Raw genomic sequence first — 24,129 nt, 5'->3', positions numbered from 1 at the left:
TTCTAACCACTAGGAGTTTCGCAGCCCCTTTTGTAACCACCGTGCAAGAAACGGTCCCTAAAGCTTTTCTTCATGCAAAAATGTGCAGACTTTGGAGTCTGTGACTCGGACTTGGGCTCTTTGGCACCACAGTGGTCGGAGTAGGGACGGCTTTGGTGATAAGGGATGCACTTTCCTAAGAAGCCATGATGTTGGTGTACCATAAGGATTGACATCTCTTCTCTTTGCCCAGTTCTGGGTCTGCTCTGCTCCTGGTTATGGGTGGGAGCATCCCAGCTGGCTCTCACCCCTCTCTGTCCTCACAGGTTCCACAACCATCAGGGCGAGGGGGAGCAGGTAGAGGGTGTTACAGGGCACCCAGTTTTGGGGAGCTGGGAGTGATCACAAAACACCAAACAGGGCAGTGAGTGAAGTATCAGTGGCAGGAATGGTGCAAAGACAAGTGAGCTGTGCAAATCTCTCTGGAGCTGGATAACTGGAGAGAAAAACCTTTCTGGAGGAAGGCTCCCCTCTCTCTTAAGGTCTCTCAGAGATGTTTCTTTGCTCTAATGCTGCCATCCAGTGGGAGAACCTTCTTGGCATGGGAAAGCCTGGAAATGAGGGCTTTGGGGTCCCCAGCCCGGAGGACTGGGGCTGCCCTCAGGGCTTCCCTGCCAGAGAAGTTGTGGCCAAACCTGAGCCTCCATCCCCAAGCCCTTACCCCAGCCTGGCTGCAATGGGCAAACCAAAACCCACTCACACGCCACATGCTTGAGCTGCCCCAGCACCTCCCAAACGCAGCAGCCAGCGAGGGGTAGGGAAGGGGTAAAGATGCACCTGGATGAGGCAAGGAGCAGACAGCTGAGCCTCCCTCAGGAGGATGAGGACGGTGAGGAGCTGCAGTGCAAGCAGGGTCCCAGCGGCACCGACACTGCAGTCCCGGTGCGGTGCAGCCCCACGGGATGCTCACAACGGTGTTCCCCAGCCAGGGGACATTTGCAGTCTGAGCACACCCCGCTTGCAGAAAGCCAAATTCCAGCGTGTATTCATTAGCACTGGGGCTGCAAGAAGGGATAAAATGAAATACAAAACTCCCTGGGCTTGGTTCAGGGAAGCGAAATGACTTTGGCAGCGATAACAGAGCAGCACGACAGCAAGCGTTGCATCCGCGGTGGCCAGCAGCCCTGCGCTCCCACAATGTGCCCGTTTGTTGTCCCGGTGGGCGGCTGGCTTCCCACAGAAAGGAGCTTTCAGTGGGAATATTCACAAGTTCAACCTCTTCCAGTAGGGCAAGGTTTGCCGGGTTGCGCGACAGGCACAAAGAGACAGTGTTTCCCCTGGAGCGTGGAGGTTTTCTGCTTGGGAACACGGCTCTTATCTTCCCTGAGCGCAGGCGAGGCGTTCTCGAGGTGGGATCACAGGCAGAGATCTGCCTCAAAGAGTGAAAGCAGGAAAGATCTGTGTGTATAGGGGAAAAAAAACCCAAAGAATATGGGGATTTCTTTTGGCTGAAGACAGCAGCTGTTTCTCCAAAGTGGCCCCATTTCCAGGAAAGCAGGGATTTTCCTTCAAAATCAAGGGGGAAATCCCCTAACTTTTTATTTTCCATTCACGCCAAGAGGAAATTTCTCCTGGGAACAAGCCCTGTGTGCAAACAAACACGCTGCCCTCACCTCCGGGAAGCACAAGCGCTCTTCCACCCACTCACCCACTGATCTCAGCCAGAAACAAGCCCCCGGACCAGCAATACCCTGATAACCCCAACAGGCAGCAGCATCCTGGCCAGGTTTCGAAAGCGTTTGCGATTTCTGCAAGCTCACGAAGGCCCTTTCTCCTGGCTACAAACCCATCTTCAAGCTCCAGCCCACACGTAGGGAAGAGGAGGGGATGGGAGTTGTTGCGACATATGAAAGGAGGAGGTCTGGTGGAGGAAATCGCGTCTACAGCTGCAAAGAGCCACGTGCCAGCATCAGGGCTGAGAACTGTGCACAGCTCATCACAGCTTAAGTCCTCATAACCCATAGCTGTGCCCAAAGCCCCTTCTGTGTGTTTACAGCAAAAGAGCTGCAGAGGAAATATTAGGGGTGTGGACAGGCTAAGGATGGGAAAGGGGAAATCTTTAATTAAAGATATCACTGGTTTTAAAGAGATTTTGCTCGTTGAGGGGTTCAGAGCAGCAAAACCACCCAGTAGCTCCGCAGGCATCCCGGCTGTGTGCCCGGGATGAGGCGACTGCCGTATCCCAGCACTAATGAACTGCACCTCCTTCCTGTAACGAAGACGGATGGCAACCGGCCTCGAGCTCAAGAGTTGGCCGAGGCGCCTCTGAGTCACTCTGCGAAGGGGGAATAAATCTCTGCCTGATGAAGGAACGCACAACCCGGCCGGCGTTCCCAAATGGAGTCAGAACAAGTTTGCATCTGATGACCATGGAAACAAAAGCACGGTGGCACCATCAGGGCAGCTCAGCTGACTCCCCATCATGCTACGGAATGGGACACCCTAAAATCCTCCATTCCCAAGTGCCGCAGCAGCTGTGCTGGGCACTATTCCCAGCACCTGATGGCTTGGCAGGAAGAAAAGGGCTTGGAAGAGGTGGGGATGCCAGAGCAGGACTCAGGCAGGGATGCTGGAGGTCTGGCACAGAGCGCTTTGTCCCCTGTGGTGTAGGACAAAGCCACCCCTTGTCCCTGGGGTCCCTGCTCCAACTCCCACCCAACTCTGCGTGCCAGAGGGGGGATGCTGGGCTGCCTCCATCCCCAGTCACCCCTTGCCCAGGGTGCCCCTATGCCGCCCCCAGGCAGCTCACCCCTGGCTCCCCATCGGGATGTCCCATGCACAGGGACACCTCTGCTTATCTCCCACCATGCTGTGAGCTCCTGGGACCCCTGTATCCAGGTCCCTCACGGACCTCTCATGCTTGCTGCTCCCAGCTGCCCCGTGCCCGGTGCTCCCGGTATCCCCATGTCTGGTTCTCCCGGTTCCTCCATGCCCGGCTCCTCCTGGCATCCTCGTTTCCAGGGGCGCTCCCAGCTCCCTCATGCCCAGTGTCCCCGGGAACATCGTGCTCGCTGCTCTCGGTGCTCACGGGACCCCCATGCCCGGCTCTCCCAGCACTTCTGCCATCAGGTCCTCCTAGATCCCCCCTTCCCAGTGCTCCCAGCTCCCCCATTCCCAGTGTTCCTGGGGCCCCCACACCCGGTGCTCCGGGCTCTTCTCCCACCAGGTGCTCCTGGCTTTCCTATTCCCAGTTCTCCCAGCTCCCCCACTCCCAGTTCTCCCAGCTCCCCCATTCCCGGTGCTTGCGACTCTCCTGTTCCCAGTTCTCCCAGCTCCCCCATCCCCAGTTCTCCCAGGTCTCCCATTCCCAGTTCTCCCATTCCCAGTTCTCCCAGCTCCCTCATTCCCAGTTCTCCCAGTTCACCCATTCCCAGTTCTCTGAGCTCCCCACTCCCAGTTCTCCCAGTTCCCCTATTCCCAGTTCTCCCAGCTCTCCCATTCCCAGTTCTCCCAGCTCCCCTATTCCCAGTTCTCCCAGCTCCCCATTCCCAGTTCTCCCAGTTCACCCATTCCCAGTTCTCCCAGCTCCCCCATCCCCAGTTCTACCAGCTCCCCTATGCCCAGTTCTCCCAGCTATCCCATCCCCAGTTCTACCAGCTCCCCCACTCCCAGTTCTCCCAGCTCCCCATTCCCGGTTCTCCCAGTTCCCCCATTCCCAGTTCTCCCAGCTCTCCCATTCCCAATCCCCCCAGTTCCCTCATCCCCAGTTCTCCCAGTTCACCCATCCCCAGTTCTCCCAGTCCCCCCAGTTCCCCCATTCCCAGTTCTCCCAGTTCACCCATCCCCAATTCTCCCAGTTCCCCCATTCCCAGTTCTCCCAGCTCCCCATTCCCAGTTCTCCCAGTTCCCCCATTCCCAGTTCTCCCAGTTCACTCATTCCCAGTTCTCCCAGTTCCCTTATTCCCAGTTCTCCCATTCCCAGTTCTCCCAGTTCACCCATTTCCAGTTCTCCCAGCTCCCCTATGCCCAGTTCTCCCAGTTCCCCTATTCCCAGTTCTCCCAGTTCTCCCAGCTCTTCCGTTCCCAGTTCTCCCAGTTCCCCTATGCCCAGTTCTCCCAGTTCCCCATCCCCCATTCTCCCAGTTCCCCTATTCCCAGTTCTCCCAGCTCCCCATTTCTGGTGCTCCCAGTTCCCCCATTCCCAGTTCTCCCAGCTCTTCCATTCCCAGTTCTCCCAGTTCCCCTATTCCCAGTTCTCCCAGGTCTTCCATTCCCAGTTCTCCCAGTTCCCCTATTCCCAGTTCTCCCAGTTCACCCATTCCCAGTTCTCCCAGTTCCCCCATCCCCAGTTCTCCCAGTTCCCCCATCCCCAGTTCCCCAGTTCCCCCATCCCCAGTTCTCCCAGTTCCCCCATCCCCAGTTCTCCCAGTTCTCCCAGCTGCCCCACTCCCGGTGCTCCCGGTTCTCCCGGCTCTCCTGTCCCCAGGTACCCTCCCCGTTCCCCGGGGCGGTTCCCGGTGCAGGTGCTGCCCCCGCCCCGTCCCGTCCCTCCTCCCCGGGGAGGCGAGGGCTGCGGCGGAAGCGGGGGTGACATGGCCTCCATCGGCGGCTTCTTGCGGCGGAGCCTGCGGCGGGCGGCGCGCGGCGGTGAGCGGGGCCGGGGCGGGGCCGGGGCGGCTGCGGATGCCGGGGGGGTCTGTGCCGGTGTCACCGCCGGTACCGGTGTCGGTGCCGGTGTCAGCACGGGAGCGAGACCCAGTGCCGGTGCCGGTGCTGGTGTGGATGCTCGTGCCCGTGCCGGTGCCGGTGTCTGTGCCGGTGTCTGTTCTGGTGTCTGTCCCAGTCCCGGTCCCGGTGTCTGTCCCGATCCCTTTCCCAGTGTCTGTCCCGGTCCCGATCCCGATCCCGGTTCCTATCCCGGTCCCGGTCCCGCTCCGAGTCCCGGTCCCGATGTCTGTCAAGGTCCCAGTGTCTGTGCCGGTGTCTGTCCCGATCCCTGTCCCGGTGCCTGTCCCGATCCCGGTCCCTGTCCCGATCCCAGTCGCGATCCCTTTCCCAGTGTCTGTCCCGGTCCCGATCCCTGTCCCGGTCCCTGTCCCGGTGCCGGTGCCGGTGCCATCCCGGGGGCTCCCGGGCAGCGCCAGGTGGGACCGAGGGCTCCGTCCCCATCCCGGTCCCTCCAGCTCCGGCCGGGGCTCCCGGCGCCGCCTCAGCCCCGCGCACCCATCTCCCAGGAGCTGCTCTGCATCCCGGGGGTTCACCCCAGCCCGGAGTTGCTCTGCGTCCCCCGGGATCCCCTGGGAGCCCACCCGTCCCGGATAGGCTGCCCCATCCCAGGGTCTGCCCCATCCCAACGTTTGCCTCATCCCACAGTTTGCCCCCATCCCAGGTTTGCACCTATCCCAGGGTTTGGCCCCATCCCAGGTTTGCACCTATCCCAGGGTTTGGCCCCATCCCAGGCTTTGCCCCCATCCCAGGTTTGCACCTATCCCAGGGTTTGGCCCCATCCCAGGTTTGCACCTATCCCAGGGTTTGGCCCCATCCCAGGCTTTGCCCCCATCCCAGGTTTGCACCTATCCCAGGGTTTGGCCCCATCCCAGGGTTTGGCCCCATCCCAGGCTTTGCCCCCATCCCAGGTTTGCACCTATCCCAGGGTTTGGCCCCATCCCAGGCTTTGCCCCCATCCCAGGGTTTGGCCCATCCCAGGGTCTGCCCCATCCCAGGGTTTGCCCCCACTCCAGGGTCTGTCCCATCCGAGGCTTTGCCCCCATCCCAGGGTCTGTCCCATCCCAGGGTTTGGCCCATCGAGGCTCTGCCCCCATCCCAGGGACAGACCACATCCCCACCAGCTTCCCCACCCCTTTGCCCACCAACACCAGCGTCTCAGGAGGGTGGCACTGGGGGCATCCATGGGGACACATCCCCCTGGGAAGGGCATCCTGGACAAGCCAATAGAGGATGGGGCGGAAATCGATCCTTTGGGATTTAGGGCACCAGAGCTGGGAAGGGGCTGGAGAACAAGCGTGAGAGGGAGCGGCTGAGGGCCCCGCGGCTGCTTAGCGTGGAGAAGAGGAGGCTGAGGGGACACTCCATCGCTCTCTGCAGCTCCTGGGAAGGAGGTTGTGGAGAGGTGGATGTTGGGCTCTTCTCCCAAGTGACAAGGGGTGAGACAAGAGGAAACGGCCTCAAGTTGCACCAGGGAAGGTTTAGATTGGATATTGGGAAACATTTCTTCCCTGACAGAGTGGTGAAGCCCTGGCAGAGGCTGCCCAGGAAAGTGGTGGAATCTCCATCTCTGGATGGGGTTCAAAAACTGTGTGGCAGTGGCATTTGGGGACAGGATTAAGTGAGTACCGTGGGGTTGGGCTGACGTTTGGACTGGATGAGCTTCGAGGTCTTCTCCAACCTTAATGATTCTATGATTCTATGATTTGTGAGTTTTTCCGAGCTGGATCGTTGGGGGTTCCTGGCTTGCCCTGCCTCAAGGCACAGCACAGCAGATTGGAGCAGGTTTGGGGGGCTGAGTGCAAGTCCCCCCAGCTCTCGTTTGTCCTGGTTGCCCCTCGCTCTGGCTGAGAGAGATGTTTTTCCAAGCTTAGCAGAAAAGGTTCGATAAAGGAAAAGCCGTTTCCTCTCTGCTGGGGCAGGTGGGCGGCTGCACAGCGTGGGGAGCAGAGCTCCCTGCAAACCCTCGTGCCAGACCAGGGGATTTTGGCACGCCACAACCTGGGAGTTTTCCAGGAGGAAAGAAACAGGTTGTACCACATCGCAGCGTGGGTCTGAGCGCAGCCCTGGGCAGATAAGAAACCGCCACGCTTGTTGGGAAAGCTGTTGTGCAGCCAAATGTCTTTTTCTTTGAACACCGGCAGTGCCGGTGCCATTTCCGTGTGGGCCAGGGTGCAGCACGGCAGCCTTTGCTCCCTCCGTGCCCGGCGAGGGAGGGGTGAAAATGCGCAGCACCGGCAGCTGCTTTCCACCCCGGAGCTGTGTGCGTCCCTCTGGGTGCCTGGGTCATTTCCCTCTTTGCAGGGGATGCTTCTCCTGCTGAGAGGTTGGGGGCTCCTCTCCATATCTTCCCTGCTTGGGCTACAGGAGAGTCCTTGGCCAAAGGACGCTTGCGTCTCCAGGACACAAGAGGGACTGCACGTCCTGCCGGATTTGGGGAGTGCTGGGACCTCTGATGCCACATTCATAGTAACATAGAATCATAGAATATGTTGGGTTGGAAGGGACCTTAAAGCCCATCTGGTTCCACCCCTGCCATGGGCAGGGACACCTCCCACTGGATCAGGGGCTCCAAGCCCCATCCAACCTGGCCTGGAACCCCTCCAGGGATGGGGCAGCACCACTGCTCTGGGCAACCTGGGCCAGGGCCTCCCATTAAACCCATCCAACGCAGCACGATGGTGCACAGCCCCGTACGTCTCCAGAGCTTGTCTTCCAGCCCAGGGATGGGGGATTGTGGTCCCAGTGGGATTTAGGCTCTGCCTGTGAGGGCTCTGCAATCAGACCTGGCAGAGGGGAGCACTGCTGGGTGACGCCACCCTTTCGGGTCACATGGGTCCATGGGTCCATCTGTGAGAGGTGGACCTGCAGCACAGCACCACCAGCTTCCTGGGAGCCGTGGGTTGGGATGTTCTTGGTTGCTTTGAAACACCGCGGCCATGATGCAAATCCAGCCCTTGCTTGAGAGCGCGCCTTCTATTCTCTGACATGCAGAGTGGGTCTGGAGAGGCGGGATTTAACTGGGCTTTCACCTTACCCTGGCAATCTGCAATGGGATCACAAGTGACACCAGTGTCCAGTGAGGGTGGGGGACACCAGTAGCCGTCCCCGCTGCACAGCCCTCGTCCCTGCGGTCCCCCCAGCACAACCTCCTGCCCTGGCCCCATAGGTGAGGTTGGACCACTGGAGCATCCCAAGGAGGAGCAGGAGAAGCAAAGCGGACCTATTCAACTGTTTTCCCTGGCTGGGGCGCCTTCCTGGGCTGTCACATAGGTGATTCCCACTGAGGACAAACCAGAGGTGTCTGCACCTGGGTCTCATCCTCAGGGTGCTCCTGGGCTTCCCGCTGCTGTGAAGGGACCTTCTGGGATGTATTTCATCTTGCCGACTTTGCATGCGGCGGTGGGGCAGCCTCGGGGTGCGCGCGGGGGCAGCTTTGTGCATCTCCCCACCCCAGACTGGGAAAGGTGCTTCTGTTCCTTGGGAAGGAACATCCTGTGTTGGGACTGTGTCACCTCCTCAGATGAGCTTTCTGTTTCTGTTGGCTCCCAATGACCTGGAGAATAGAAAGGTGTTTCCAGACCAAAGGAGGCGGATATGGAGCCAGAGGGATACGGGGGTTAGGGTGTCCACCTGCTCTGCTTTTGGAGGAGGATGTTGCACACAAGGGAGAGGGATGCCGAGAGCAGCCAGCCATGGCCATCCCTGGCACTGCTCAGCTGCAGCACAACCGAAAGAGCCCTGGGCCAAACTCCAGGATGAAGGGAAGCATTTCATCCAGCCGTGCATTTATTCTCCTGCCTGTCATTCCTAGGAGCAGCTCAAGCATTTCTGTTCCAGCTCCCTGCCATGGTCAGAGCCAAAGCCAAGCCTAGGACAGTTTCAGTGCCAGGAACTGGGGATTTAGAGAGTTGTAAACGGCTGCTGCGAGAGGGGAGAGCTGTGGCATGGTCTGGCTGCAGCCTCCTGCTGGCATTTAACTCCTTTCCTTCCCAGCCCTCGGATCCCTCCATCCCAGGGCTCTTAGAGATGGAGGCTAGGGCTCTTCAGACTCTTATTCCTAGTTTGTTGGGTTGTCACAATTGACGCCCCTCAGCTGTCCTACACAACTGGCTGAAAAAGAAATGGGATGTAATCTTGGAATTGCTTTGCTTTGGGAGCCGTGGTTTAGGGGAAACCCTTGAGTATCTCATTTGCAATCAGCACTTCCCAGGACTGAGGCTATCTCGCAGGGAGTGGTTGGGATTCATTATACTGGAGGTTTTGGAGGTGCTCAAACAAGATCTGTGCTGTTTGTGGGGTGTTTTCCCCCTGGGGAAAATAAATTAACTGCTCTAAAAGCATTCCCACACCTTCTTCACAGATGTTTGCTGCAGAGACTCTGCTCGCCGCCATCCCACGTGCTGGCTTCGCTCCGAGTGTCCCTCTGCCCTCACTCTGATGGGGCAAAGGGGGGCTGGAGGTGTCTGATGCACTTTGATTCCCCCCAGAAGCCTCGTCAGAGCTGTTGCTCTTTCCTTTCCATGTCCCCAGCTGTTCACTGTTAGAGACCAAAGTGCCCTGTGCAGTAGGTCCTGGTTCCCTCCAGCCATGGCTGGTTCATGGCTCTGCATCTCCTCTCCTGCCACCAGAACATCTCCTGCCCTTTCATTTCACTCTGCTTTGCTTGTTTCGGGTTTTTGTTTTGGCTACAGAAGAGAAACAGGAGGCTCCTGCTGCGGAGAACAACCCTTCACGGGTGTCACAGGGGAAGCCAGGAGAGCGGAGCTCTGTCTTCTATTCCGCTGGGCAGTTTTTCTTTGAGTACCTGGTGGTGGTATCACTGAAGAAGATGCCAGATGGACGTTATGAACCCAAGATAACCTATCAATTCCCGAAGGTATTTAGTGCTGTGTTTCTGGGAAGATGAGTTTTCCAAACTTAAAGAGGATGTCCTCTGCTATGAGAACGGGCTGAGAGAGTTGGGGTTGTTCAGCCTGAAGAAGAGAAGGCTCCGGGGTGACCCTAGAGCAGCTTCCAGTATGGAAATAGGCTCCAGAAAAGCTGGGGAGGGACTTTTTACAAGGGCCTGGAGTGACAGGATGAGGGGGAATGGCTTTAGACTGTAAGGGGGGAACATTTAGATTAGACATGAGGAAGAAATTCTTCACGCTGAGGGTGGGAAGGTCCTGGCCCAGGTCACCCAGGGAGGTTGTGGCTGCCCCATCCCTGGAGGTGTTCAAGACCAGGTTGGATGGGGCTTGGAGCCCCTGATCCAGTGGGAGGTGTCTCTGCTCGTGGCAGGGGGTTGGAACTGGGCTTTGAGGTCCCTTCCAACCCAAACCATTCTATGATTCTGTGTTGCTTCTGCTCCACCACTAGAGCTGGGGGAGGAGAAGAGGAAAATGCCCTGTGTCCTGGCATCGCACACCCACACACCAGGGCTTTGCCATTCACAGGTTGGGGTTGCTGTAACCATTTGTCCCTCCTTGTGGTCCCAGCCCAGGGCCACAAACGCCAGGAGGAAAACCCCAGGATGGTCCCTGGTGTCTTGTGCCAAAAGGGGAGCCCATGGCAGTGAAATCACACCACGGGGAGGTGGCACAGGGAGGGGGCCACTGCCTGCAGCCCCTGCTTTGCTCCACTGTCCTTGAGGCCAAAGAGTAAGAAGTTGGGTTTTTGGGAGATGCTTGTGCAGGGATGTGCAGGCAGCCTCTGCTTCAGTCTGAGCTGGGGGTTGCCTTGGGACACACCTCATTCCACCCCATTCCATCCCATTGCACCCCATCCCCTGGAGCTGTGGGGACTCTCCATCCCCCTGACTCTTGTCATCACTTTGTTCCAGCGTGAGAACTTGCTGAAGGGCCAGAAGGAGGAGGAGGAACGTCTCTTGCAAGCGATCCCCCTCTTCTGCTTCCCCGATGGCAACAACTGGGCCCCGGTCACTGAGTTCACCAGGTACCTGCCCCACTGCGGGGCTTGGCCGCGGTGTCCCAATGTGTGCTCTTGCATCCCTAGGGGCTGGAAGAGCCATCCCATCCCCATGTGTTGTGTCTCCTTGCAGTGAAACCTTTTCTTTCGTCCTGACCAACGTGGACGGCAGCAGGAAGATCGGTTACTGCAGGCGGCTGCTGGTGAGCATCCCACCGCTGTGCACCCACCACTGGGTTGGTGGTGGCCATGCCACCCCATCCCCATGGTGGAACACGATGCCATGCCCAAAGTACAGCTTTTGGTGGCGTGCCTTGACAAAGGCCACTTGACAAAGAGGTTGACAAGCAGCAAGGGGGTGCCCAAAGGGATTTTTTTTGAGCTTTCTTCTGCTGGGGCATCAGTTGGGCGCTGGATGGAGGAAAGCAGCATTTGCTGGAGTCCAAGGCTGGCCTGAAATGCAACCAGGAGATGTGATGATTAGGAAGTGCCATTCCCTGTACTGGTTGTCGCTCCCACAGCTTCTCTGTCTCCTTTCCCTTGGCCACAGTGCAAATCCCCCTCAGAATCAGGATGGGGATGCGAGTGCACCCATCCAGGTGCCCTCAGCCCTGACTCCAAAGATGGCAGTGGCTGCCTTTCTCAGCTCATGGATTCAGCCAGCTTGGGGGCTGTGTGACATGATGAAGGTCTTCCTTGGCTGCTGATTTACGCTCAACCCGTTTAAACAGGGACATAAAGCCATGGGGCCATACGTCACAGCTCAGTGCCTTGATGGATCTCAGCATCCTTTCATTCCCTGGCAAACTTGCCTACTCCATCATCCAGGGTTTAGCTTTGGCTGTTTGAACTGGATCTCTGAGGGCTGAAAGTGCAAAGTGACCCAGGATAATCCAGTTGGAAAGAGAAAAACAGCCTGGGCCCTCACCCCACTGGTTCCTATTTCAGTAGGAGGCAGGATTAGCCCTGAGGATAGCGGGGCAGGAGGTTTTGAAGGATGTGTATCTGGGGTGGAAGAAAGTTTGGGAATGTGCCAGAGGGCTTAGCACAAAACTGATAGACAGCTTTGGCATCTGAATTGTCTTCTCTAGTCCTGGGCACCCTCTGATTTTACAGCATCAACGGTGTCCTTGGGCTGAGCCTGAGCTCTGAAAACCCCTCAGTGGGTGATGTTGAGGGGAAAATGAGGCCAGGGGAATCTCTGGGGAGAGCAGGGAGCTGGTGCAGTGGGGCTGGGAGATGCGCAAACCCTTTTCCCATTTTCTTCCAGCCATCCGGCCGTGGTGTCCGCCTCCCTGAGGTCTTCTGCATCATCAGCTGCCTGGGCTGCTTTGGGCTTTTCTCCAAGGTAGGGATGTGGTGGCTCCATCCCGCACAGTGGTGCCCAGGCAGCCATCCTGTTGCCTTCCGGGGTGTCACAGCTCACTTTTTCCTCCCTTAGATCCTAGATGAGGTGGAGAAGAGGCGCCAGATCTCCATGGCAGTGATTTACCCCTTCATGCAGGGCCTTCGGGAATCCTCCTTCCCAGCTCCAGGGAAAACCGTCACCATTAAAAGCTTCATCCCTGAGTCGGGCACAGAGGTTGGTGGGGGGACTCAGTGGCACCCTCTGGGCTGCTCCAACACATGGAGCCCAGGCGATCTCCATGAGCATCCTCCACGCCTGCAGCACCCATGGGTGTTCCCTGGAGCAGCGTTGGTGTGTTGGGTTGCTGGGGACCTTGTGCCCTGGGTAAATGGGTGCCACCAGGCTCAGGAGAAGAGCAGCAAGCAGTGAGGATGAGGATGGAGTCCATCCACAGGTGACACTGCTCCATCTTTGCATCCTTGCAAAGCAGTATCTTTGCATCTCCATCACCCCCTGAGCCGGAGCTGCCAGCACTAAACCTCCCGGGATGACATTTCCTGATATATGGATGCTAACCGAGCCTTTATGTCAGAGCGGTGCATCCTGCCAGGGGACATGGAGCAGGGTCGGCTGTACTCTGGGTGCAGCAGGCAGGGGTCTTGGGGTGCGTGGTGGTGCTAGGGCTGTGGTGGGCTGCAGCTGCCCCTCTGCACGGTGACGCTCGGCTCTCAGCCTCAACACCCGCCCCGGTTCAGCATCACAGGGCAGGCAGCCGCCGCAGCGCAGGCGTGTGGCAGGTCTGGACCTAACCTGTGGGAAGGAGATCTGACATGGGCATGGTGCCCACGGGCTCGCCTGCCCACGCACAGCCCCGGCTCGCACAGGCAGAGCCTTGGCTTTTGCTTTTTCTTTCTTTTATGGCAAAGCCGGGGTGGGAAAAGGGGGAGGATCTGCCTTGGCACAGAGCAAAAAGGGCTGAAGAACAAGACTTACGGGGAGCGACTGAGGGACCTGGGGCTGTTTAGCCTGGAGGAGGCTGAGGGGAGACCTTATTGCTCTCCACAGCTCCTGGAAAGGAGGTTGTGGTGAGCTTGGTGTTCTTCTCCTCAGTGCCAAGTGATAGGATGCGAGGAAATGGCCCCAAGTTGAACGAGGGGAGGTTTAGATTGGATATTAGAAAAAAAATTCTTCACAGAAAGGGTTCTCGGGTACTGAACCACTGCCTGGGGAGATGGTGGAGTCCCCACCCCTGGAGAGGTTCAAAACCGTGTGGTCATGGCACTTGGGAACATGGTTTAGTGGACACAGTGGGGTTGGGCTGATGGTTGGTTGGATGAACTTAGAAGTCTTTTCCAACCTTAGTGGTTCCATGATTCTGTGAAAATAACCTCAGTGCTGAGTATCTCAGGGATGTATCCTGCCAGAGTGGCAGGATAGCGTATCTTGTCTGAGAGCAAGATCCCTCCTTTCTAGCACAATTTAGAATCATAGAATTATTAGGTTGGAAAAGACCTTTGAGATTAAGTCCAACCATACCTGTCTACTACTGAACGAGATTCCTGAGCACCTCATCCACCCGTCTTTTAAACCCCTCCAGGGATGGGGTCTCCACCACCTCCCTGGGCAGCCTCTGCCAGTGCCTGAGAACCCTTTTGGTGAAGACATTTTTCCTGGTGTCCAATCTGAACCTGCCCTGGTGCAACTTGAGGCTAGTTTAGCAGCTGGCTATCAAACTGCAGGAGATTTCTTCATCCAGGAAGGCTTGTGCAAGGGCTTTGCACATTGCTCAATGCGCTGGCCCTGGGCCAGGCTGCGGGGAGGGTGTGCGAGGTCGTTCTTGTTCTTCGAAAGAGCTGGATAGGGGTGGAGCAAGGCAAGGAGATCAGTGAGGAAACAGGAAAAGGGGTGACAATAAATTCTGGGTGCTGCAAGGGCTGGGAGCTGGGAATTACGCAGGCTTTGTGCTGGAAGGGGGTTGCTGGCCCTGCCAGAGAGGCTTTTGAGGGAGCTTTTTATAGCAAAAATCAGGCTCTCATCCCTCCTCCCTGTCCTGGAAGCTGCTGTTCACAGCTGAGCTGTCAGACACTGAGATGGGGACACATCACTACCCATCGCCTGCCAGAGGCTTGTGGAGAACACTTGAGGAAAGAGGCATTTTGGTTAAAAATCCAGTGCCCGAATAAATAAATCCCACAGTGCACAGTGCTGTTGGCTTCCCCTGCATCCTCAGTGCTGCACAGCCCGGATCTCCAAGCAGGTTTGTCCCTTGCAGAAGGACGTGATGCAGAGGCTGCAAACTCTGGGTCATTAATTGATCCCAAATCACCTTCTCGGGGAGCCAGGGTGGTGTAGGGGAAGCATTGCACCTTCTTAACCAGCCTTGATGGGTCTCCCTTGGCAGCTCATTGAGCTCACACGGCCTGTGGATGCCCACCTGGAGCATGTGGAGTTTCAGGCTCTGCTCCAGCGGCTCAGTCCCCACCTCATCCTGCACATCTTCGCCTCTGCTGTGTTGGAGAGACGTCTCATTTTCCTGGCAGAGGAGCTGAGGTGAGTCCTCATCTCTTTATTTAAAAAAAAAAACACAACACCCTTGAAGGAGTGCGGGACACAGCTGAGCTCAGGGTGGGATATTTGCTCAGAGAAGTCTTGGCAGAGAAGATGGGGCTTTGAGCCCCTGATCCAGTGGGAGGTGTCCCTGCCCATGGCAAGGCGTGGGACTGGATGGGCTTTGAGGTCCCTTCCAACCCGAACCATTCCATGATTCTGTGATTCCCTCCAAGCAGTGAAATCCCCTTTCCTCATTCAATGCCACCACGATGGCTCCTTGTCCCACAGCATCCTCTCACAGTGCATCCACGCAGTGGCTGCTCTCCTTTATCCCTTCACCTGGGCTCACACCTACATCCCCGTGGTCCCCGAGTGCCTGCTCGACACTGTCTGCTGCCCCACGCCCTTCATGGTTGGCATCCAGAGGCGGCACCTGGAGCGGGTCCTGGACCAGCCGATGGAAGAGGTATTTCACCCGGGCTGGGGACAGCTTCTGGAGGGAGCCTTTGGTTGGGTGGTGACCGTGGGTTTGTGTTGGCACCAGGGCTGAAGGCTCTGATTGTGCCCTTTTCCCATCCAGGGAGGCTGGAAATTGGGACTTCTTGCATGTCCTTCTATGCTGGCACCTGGAGCAACATCTCCACGTCCCCTTAGGTGTTGGCGGCCGCCCGAGGACCCGCAGCCCTGAGAGGGTGCCTCAGGTTGCTGCTGTGGGCCAGGCTGGCTGTTGGCATCATCCCATCCTTGCAGAAGTGGAGAAAGGCTGCATTGGGACAAGCCACCGAGCCTGGGGCAAACATGGTCCCTGTGGAGATGCCCTGGTCCCTCTCCCCAGGTTTCTCCAGCACAGAGGGACCAATCCATCCCCTGCCACCCTCATGGGCTGCAGACACAGATTTGACCATAAGATGGGTGGGAGGAAGCCTGGCTGCCTTGGTCGGGTTGACCTGTTTGCTCTCTGCTCTTTCAGGCTCTGATAGTTGACCTCTGTGAAGGGAAGATCCTACGGGCGGTAGGTGCAGGGCATGGGGGTTGGCTCTCCTGGCCGGGGTGTAGCTGGGATGGGTCCCTTTCTACTCTTAATTCCAGCTTTCACATTTCGGGGGTAGAGACGCCTCAGTGTCACCCATGCAGAGACAAAGGAATGTCTCCATCCTTTGTATCTCCCTCGTTGTGAGCTGGAGCAGCAGGGTCCGTGTCTTGCACATCTTGCTCCCAGCATCTCTGCAGTGATAATTAATTATTAATGAGCTCTGCAGGAAGCCCCACTTAGGAGCTCCACTAATCGTTGCCCAGGGCCATCTGAGATATTCCCTCTCCTGCCAGGTGCTTCACAGTCTCGTTGCCTTCCAGGTCGGCGATGAGGAGGAGATCTTGCCTACCAAGCTGCAGAATGAGATACTGACATCTTTAAACAGACACAACAACAACAACAACGTACACAGTAAGGGCCTCTCTTTATATATCGCAAAACGTGTGTGGGCTGCCTTCCATCAATGGGCAGAGTCCTCAGTGAAATGATCGCCCTAGAGACACCTGGCCTGGGATTTTTCTGCCTTGATTTGCTATAAAATGCAGCCACAGGAGAGAAATCCCTCGGCCTTTCCCCTGTCCTGCAAAACAAGTGGCCAAGAAGGCCAATGGCATCTTTGCCTGTATCAGAAACAGCGTGGCCAGCAGGAGCAGGGAAGGGATTGTGCCCCTGGACTCAACCTGGGTTCATTTTGGGGCCACTCACCCCAAGAAGGACCTTGAGGGGCTGGAGCGCATCCAGAGAAGGGAACAGAGCTGGGAAAGGGGTTGGAGAACAAGTCTTACGAGGAGCGGCTGAGGTACCTGGGGTTGTTTAGCCTGGAGAAGAGGAGGCTGAGGGGAGACCTCATCACTGTCTACAACTGCCTGAGAGGAGACTGTGGTGAGGTGGGTGCTGGGCTCTTCTCCCAAGTGACAGGTGATAGGACAAGGGGGAATGGCCTCAAGTTGCATCAGGGCAGGTTCAGATTGGGCATTAGAAAAAAATTCTTCCTGGAAGGGGTTCTCAGGCACTGGCAGGGGCTGTCCAGGGAGGTGGTGGAGCCCCCATCCCTGGAGGGGTTGGAAAGACTGGTGGATGAGGTGCTTAGGCATCTGATTTAGTAGTGGACAGGTACTGGGACTTGATGATCTCATAGGTGTTTTCCAACCAAGGGATTCTATGATTCAATAAATTCTGCTGAAGTAATGAAGTTTTGCTGATATTTGGCCTCAAAGATGCCACCACCCTGGAAAGCAAACACAGCCAGGGCTCCCTCAGCAAAATTAGTCTGATCTTCATTTACTCACAGAGGGAGGTTTTAAGCAAATGATTTCTCAGGGTGCAAACAGAGACTGCGAACCAGGCAGGTTAGAACAGGTCCATCCTCTCCTCACAGTTCCCATCCCCACCTCTCATGCTCCATGTCCTCTTCCAGCATCTGAGCAGGTGAACACACTTGTCTCCGAAGCCTTCGTGCACTTCTTTGTCCGAACGGTTGGCCACTACACCTCGCACATCAAGTGGAGTAAAAATGGCTCAGGCACCTTCCAGGAGCGAGCCTTCTGCAAAGCTATCGCCTCCAAGACCAGCCGCAAGTTTGTGAAGAAGTTTGTGAAGACAAACATGTTTTCCCTCTTTATTGAGGAAGCAGAAAAGAGGCGAATGCCACAGGAAGGTAAATGGCCCCATCCCTTCTTCCTTCTTCAGTCAGATGAGCTCTGCAGACTCCTGGCTGCTTGGTTAAAGGAAAGGAGATGCCCAGTTCTCAGAGAGGGATGCAGCTCAGGGCTGAGGATGCTCAGGGCAGCGAGTGGCCCCCATTTGCTCTCCGCAGCTGCATTTCTCCATCCCTGTCAAGCACTCAAACAAAATCCCTGGGCTCCTTTTAGATCTTGTTGCTTGACTGGGGATGGGACAGGCTTACTGAGAGCTCAGTCTTGGAGCAGCACAAATATTTGGCTTGGATGCAGGCAGGAGAGGAGACCTGGCTCCTGGCTGCACCGCCTGTGAGCCCTGATTCAGCTCCACCACCAGCTCCCTGTGGCAGCAGGGATGGTCCTTTCCCCTTGGGGAATTACAGAACATTGGATGGAGCTGAGCCTCCTTCCCGCCCAGGACAAGGACAAACAGGGAGATAGAAGTTGAGGATACTGCCTAAAACATCTCTGCTGGCCAGAGACATCCTGGCCCAGGACTTGCCACCCCTGAGGTCTCGCTGCACTCGGAGAGTGCCAGAGAGGGCAATGGTTGCACTCTATCAGCGACTGCTGGAGCAAAGCAATCATCCCCTGAGATGCTGAGGAGCAGATGGTGCCTGTGGTGGGTGCTTCTCTAGCCCACCCACAGCCTGGCTCAGAGCTCAGAGCTGGCACTGCCTCGGTTGCTGCGTTCTCTACCATGTGAGGTCAGGCTTTATAGGGCAGACATGGGCCTGGGTCTGCAGGATTTAGGAGTGAGAGATGGCACAATTCCAGCTTTATCATTATATTCCCAGTCTACATCACCTTTTTGGCTCTTTGCCTTGCCAAGGTCTCACACTTTCTCTCATCCTTCCTTGTTGGAAACACAAAAACTAAACAGGAGTGAATGCATGGGTTAAAAACTCGGACTAACCCAACATAACGAAGCCCATTTGGGGAAAGTGAGAGGGATGGGTGGAATTCTGACCACCAAAGCAATCTGAAGTCTGGAGCACGTCCTGTCCAAGGACAGGCTGAGAGAGTTGGGCTTTTTCAGCCTGGAGAAGAGAAGGCTCCAAGGAGATCTTATAGCGACCTTCCAGTACTGAAAGGGGCTCCAGAAAAGCTGGGGAGGGGCTCTGGATCAGGGAGTGCAGGGATAGGATGAGTTTTCAGTTGAAAGAGGGGAGATTGAGATGAGATTTTAGGAAGAAATGTTTTGGTGTGAGGGTGGGGATGCCCTGGCCAGGTTGCCCAGAGCAGTGGTGGCTGCCCCATCCCTGGAGGGGTTCCAGGCCAGGTTGGATGGGGCTTGGAGCCCCTGAGCCAGTGGGAGGTGTCCCTGCCCATGGCAGGGGATGGAACTGGATGGGCTTTGAGGTCTCTTCCAACCCAAACCATCTCATGATTCCATTCTATGATTGGGTGCAGCAACACCAGTTTCACCTCAGTCCTCACCAGGGAGCAGTTGTCCATAACCCAGCGGGATTTGGCTCCCGTGGTCCTTGCACACTCCCAGGGGCTCGGGCAGCCCTGCATCCTTCCCAGCCCAAATACTTCCGTTTCACTAACTACCTTTTCTCACCCACAGCATATTTCCAACAGAAGATAGCAGAGTACCACGAACAGAAGAAGCACCGAAGAGACTCTTGAAGTCCAGCCTGGGCACACACAGGTTGGCACCAAGCAGCCCTTACCAGCGGCACCAACGCTGCGCGGACTCAGTGCAGAGCACACCGGACTCTGCTGGCTCTGTTCCTGTCCGTTTTGTGACTCCTGAGACACGTGGGCAGCACTGAACACCAGTTTCTACCCTTTCTTTTTGCCTCAGGGCATCATTGCACTGGAAAACTCTTTTGCACAAAACTAGCAAGGTGGCTGTGATTTCTTTTCCCACCGTGCGAGCAACAGGGGACAAACGGCAACTCAGTCCTTGGCCCCGTCAGGACCTCACGCAGCTTGGGAGGGAAGGCGGGGAGCTGGCTGCAGGTTGTAGAATCATTGTTAGAAGGGGGGAAAAAAATAAGGATGAGTAGGAAATAGCATTGTTTCTAATTAAAACAAACCTAGGTTTTGCAAATAGGTAACGTCCTATTGAATAACTTTCTGAGGTTTCTATTATTAGCAGCTCTTTCGCTGCGTTTTCTCATTGTTTTGCTCATTGTTAAATACCAGCAGGAACAGTTGTGGTGGGTTTTAGTGGTTTCCTCTCTAGCAGCTGTTTGCTTCGTCCGTCGGTGACACTGACAGCTCAGTTTAGCTCTTTAAAGAAACAAAAACATTCTTTTCCAGCAGGTTATTTATTCGTGCTGTAAGCAAACTGTGAAGGCCACAGGGCTGTGTTTTGTGGGAGAGGGAAACGGAGTATCAACAGCTTTGGGTAGGGAGGAAGTATTTGTTAAATTCAGTAGTAAAATATGTCGACATCCTCTTCATTTATGATGTGATCTTTCTTTTGAAGCCTTGCATCTTCTCCTGTGAGGGTGGGGAGGCCCTGGCCCAGGTTGCCCAGAGCAGTGGTGGCTGCTCCATCCCTGGAGGGGTTCAAGGCCAGGCTGGATGGGGCTTGGAGCCCCTGATCTGGTTAAAGATGTCCCTGTTCCTGCAAGGGGTTGGACTGGGTGACCTGTAAAGGTCCCTTTCAACCCAAACCATTCTGTGATTCTCCCAAGTGACAGGCAATAGGACGAGAGGGAATGGCCTCAAGTTGCACCAGGGCAGATTCAGATTGGACATCAGAAAAAATGTCTTCACCGAAAGGTTCTCAGGCACTGGCAGAGGCTGCGCAGGGAGGTGGTGGAGTCCCCATCCCTGGAGGGGTTTAAAAGACAGGTGGATGAGGTGCTCAGGGATCTGGTTTAATAGTGGACAGGGATGGTTGAACTTGATGATCTCAAAGGTCTTTTCCAACCAAGTGATTCTATGATTCTCTGGGACGTTCTAGCCAAGCTGCTGTATCACTCAGGACCCACTAGAGATGTGTTACCAAAAGCATAGTTTATACAACTTTTGCGGTGGTATTGAATGCGACAGTGAGAGATTTTACATAAACACTGGTGCATAAGCAGGCTGGCTGCCAGACAGCGTTTGCTTTCAGAGCTTTTGAGCATCTAAAGAAAACAAGACAGATGTAAAGGGCATTTATTTTAGAAGTAACGATTTGTGCAGTCAGGCACAAACATAGGCGGCAGCAGCACAGTTGGGCAGAGGGCACAGACTGAACAGCGGTGAAACTACAGCTCCGCTGAGAGAAATGGGCTGAGTTTTGTCCAGCCCCACGTGTCTTTGAGGAGGGAACAAGAATTATTTCTTATGAAATACAGAAGGCCAGCGTGTCCCAGGCTGCATCCAGAGCAGTGGGACCAGCAGGGCGAGGGAGGGGATTCTGCCCCTCTGTTCCGCTCTGGTGAGACCCACCTGGAGTCCGGTGTTGAGTTATGAAATCCCAACATAAAAAGGACCTGAAACTGTTGGAATGGGTCCAGAGGAGGCCACAAAGATGATCCGAGGGCTGCAGTACCTCTGCTATGAGGACAGGTTGGAAAAGTTGGGATTGCTCAGCCTGGAGAAGAGAAGACTCTGGGGAGACCTTAGAGGAGCTTCCAATACAGAAAGGGGTTTCAGGAAAGCTGGGGAGGGGATTTTTCCAAGGGCCTGGGCTGATAGGACAAGAGGGAATGACTTTAAATTGGAGAGGGGAAGATTTAGATTAAACATTAGGAAGAAATTCTTCATGCTGAGGGTGGGGAGGCCCTGGCCCAGGGTGCCCAGAGCAGTGGTGGCTGCCCCATCCCTGGAGGGGTTCAAGGCCAGGTTGGATGGGGCTTGGAGCCCCTGATCCAGTGGGAGGTGTCCCTGCCCATGGCAGGGGGTGGGACTGGATGGGCTTTGAGGTCCCTTCCAGCCCAAACCATCCTATGATTCCATGAAAAGAGGGGTTTTTTTTGGCACTATGGGGATCTTCTCTGGCTCTACAAATTCCCTCTCATGGGTAGAGAGAGTGCTAGAGGTTAACTACAGGAAATTAAAGGCTAGTGGTATTTTTCTGTGGTTTATTTTTCATTTAAAAAAGTTCCCTGGCCGGCTGAATATTGTGTGGGTGGGAAATCAAGGACACCCAACAAGAACTGTTGGTTTCAGGCCCACCTGCCTCCCTGACTCCATCACCATTGTGTGAAGATGCCAGCCTTGTTGGCTGTGAAGCATTAACATCCTTTTGTCGAGAAAAAGGGGGCAGTAGTCCTGAGTTTGGCAGTGGCTCTTTAGAAAAGAAGAATTAGAAATCACATAAGGGAGTCTGTGGTTGCATAATCCCTGCCAGATAAAGAAGATTATTCCTCAGCTGCTGAAAGGAAGAGAGATACACAAAACGTGACCTTTAAATGTTTAAGGCAGTGCTTCAGAGATCAGCGAGAGTTAACTACAGGGAGTCAGAAGGGTTGCTGCCACCTTGTGCAACTTCTGAGCAAAGAATGGGTTGAAATATCATCTTAAGTCACTTAAAGCGCTCCTCCTTTTAGTACTGTTATGGGAAAAGGGATCCATTCCCAGTGACCAGTCCAGAAATGCACCCTTTAGGGGAGAGAGCACAACAGCTCCCAGCTCAGCTTTTCAGTCGCTGCAGGAAGACAAAAGGAAGAGCTATAGAGGAACAGGAGTAAGCAGGCACTTTTCTGGCACCTACTTCTCTTACCACGATGCAGCAGCAGCTTCAGACATACAAGTGGTGGATATTCCAGGGACATAATCTGCCCCACACTCTTCTCACACCCTTTCCCTTTCACTGTGCTGTTCCTTTACCTGACAGCTCTGTTCTTGTTTCCTAAGCCTGTGTGACTGATGTCATTGCTGATCAGAAGTTTTAAGGGTTTCTTGAGTTGGGTTGGCCTGAACATTGAGAAGCAGCTTGATATGGATATGGAACTGTTGGAATGGATCCAAAGGAGGCCATGGAGATGATCTGACGGCTGGAGCCTCACTGCTGTGAGGACAGGCTGAGAGAGTTGGGGTTGTTCAGTCTGGAGAAGAGAAGGCTCTGGGGAGACCTTAGAGCAGCTTCCAGAACTGAAAGGGGGTCCAGGAAAGCTGGGGAGGGACTTTTTGCAAGGACATGGAGTGATAGGATGAGGGGAAATGGCTTTGAATTGGAAGGGGGAAGATCTAGATTAGACATTAGGAAGAAATTCTTCACAATGAGGGTGGGGACGCCCTGGTCCAGGCTGCTTAGCAAAGTGGTGGCTCCTCCCACCCCTGGAGGCGTTCAAGGCCAGGTTGGATCCAGTGGGAGGTGTCCCTGCCCATGGCAGGGGTTGGAACTGGATGGGCTTTGAGGTCCCTTTCAACCTAAACCATTCTATGATGTTATGATGCTCTATCACCTTGTTTGCTTACTCACCTGACTGGTGCAGTCTGGTGAGAGCTGAAATCCCCTCCCTGTTAACAGCCAGAGGCCAACAGGTTGCACATTGCAACAAGATTGCACATCCTTGTGATCAATAAAGGTCAGTGAAGAAAGAAGACACTGTGCTGAAAGGGCAAATGCTGAATAAAATACCCTATTTATTGCTTTAAACTCCATCCGCCTCTCTTACCCACCTGCTTGCAGATGCAGGCACAGTGTTTGCTGCTGGAGACATGGGTAAATTCAGCTGCTGTTTGCCAGGAGCACAGACGCATCCAGCTGGGCTCAGGTCGCCCAACAAAACTCACTGTATTTTTAAATCCTTCTTCCTGCTCGAGATTTAATATTTGATCTAAGTCTACAACAGTAAACAGAACAGTGCCAAGAAATGTTGTCCCTGAACCAGAAAGGGCTTATTTATTTGTGTGAAATGGTTAACGCAGTTCCAGGCACGGCGTTACCCATACAAATATCTCCTAGGCAGGATCTGGTCTGGGAGTCAGCTCAGGAACTGCTCCTGAGCTGCGGTTCAATTCCTGCTATGCAGCTGCCCTGCATAGAAGATAAGGTTTGTGTTCAGGCATGTGTCACTCGGTGCCGGCTGGCCTGGGTGCCAGCAAATAGTCCTGGGCATATTCCACTACCAGAGCCAACACAGTCATCATTGCCAAGTGCTTTCGGATCAGTCCAGTACAACAACAGACACAGCTCCTACCTCATGTCACTTCCCACTTGGCTATAACCTCTGAAAATCATGGAACAGTTTGGGCTGGAAGGGACCTCAAAGCCCATCCAGTTCCACCCCCTGCCCTGGGCAGGGACACCTCCCGCTGGATCAGGGGCTCCAAGCCCCATCCAACCTGGCCTGGAACCCCTCCAGGGATGGGGCAGCCACCACGGCTCTGGGCAACCTGGGCCAGTGCTGAAGCTTTCACCTCCTGCTCTCTGGAAGGGATTAAACTCCTCTGCAGCTCCATCCCAAGTCCAGAGACCGGGCACAGCGCAGTGCTGGATGCAGCTCGCGCATGCAGGGGAGGAAGGAAAGAAGAGAAAAACACTGGTGTGAAACCTGACACTCAGATGAAACAGAAATAGGCCCTGAGGTGTCCTGACCTGTCTTTTTCCCTGTGTTAAATCCCTTGCCAAAGCAATGGAACTCCTTTACTAGTTCTGAGAAGAGGCAACACTCCGACAGCAAGTGGGAATTTTCAGCTTGCCTTTAGAGTTGTCCAGGAAAACTTGCTTCTCAGAGAACAGTTTTTGTTTGTGTTGAGGGGAGTGTGCTCAGCCACGGGTGTTCCGGAAAGCCCAACACGCTGCTCTTGCAAAAGCTCTTCCTTCTAAGCATCCTCTGAATGCAACAGCAAGTGATAAAGCACCTCACGAGATCAGGCGGAGCCCACGCGGAGCCCACGCGGTTTCTGTCCCCCTTCCCAGCTCCCTGAGCAGCTCTCGCTCAACCTAATTAACCGAGGAGCACAGAGGGCAGCACTGTGCGAGCGCTGAAGTTAATTTATTCCAG

The 24,129-nt window shown here is 55.3% G+C and overlaps 1 protein-coding gene across 1 annotated transcript; it reads left to right on the top strand.

Annotated features, from left to right (window-relative positions):
• Positions 1 to 810: 810 nt before the first annotated feature.
• On the top strand, positions 811 to 22,878 carry DENND2D (DENN domain containing 2D). The gene is made up of 13 exons (XM_054088004.1): positions 811 to 921; positions 1,747 to 1,849; positions 4,466 to 4,626; positions 10,529 to 10,641; positions 10,748 to 10,817; positions 11,885 to 11,962; positions 12,056 to 12,196; positions 14,364 to 14,512; positions 14,801 to 14,978; positions 15,483 to 15,524; positions 15,866 to 15,956; positions 16,963 to 17,202; positions 18,798 to 22,878. The coding sequence occupies exons 1-13, from the start codon at positions 811 to 813 to the stop codon at positions 18,857 to 18,859; spliced, it is 1,539 nt and encodes a 512-aa protein (XP_053943979.1). The 3' UTR covers positions 18,860 to 22,878.
• Positions 22,879 to 24,129: the final 1,251 nt, after the last annotated feature.

Source organism: Cuculus canorus, chromosome 24 (genome assembly GCF_017976375.1).
Source record: "Cuculus canorus isolate bCucCan1 chromosome 24, bCucCan1.pri, whole genome shotgun sequence".
Lineage (NCBI taxonomy): Eukaryota > Metazoa > Chordata > Aves > Cuculiformes > Cuculidae > Cuculus > Cuculus canorus.
Note: the sequence above shows the minus strand (reverse complement) of the source record. Positions and strands in the feature narration are given on the sequence as shown.

Coding starts and splice junctions, on each gene's coding strand:
- DENND2D (XM_054088004.1), top strand. CDS start 811: ATGCACCTGGATGAGGCAAGGAGCAGACAGCTGAGCCTCCCTCAGGAG. Junction 4,627..10,528: donor GCGGCGGGCGGCGCGCGGCG/GTGAGCGGGGCC, acceptor ACTTTGTTCCAG/CGTGAGAACTTGCTGAAGGG. Junction 11,963..12,055: donor GCTTTGGGCTTTTCTCCAAG/GTAGGGATGTGG, acceptor TTCCTCCCTTAG/ATCCTAGATGAGGTGGAGAA.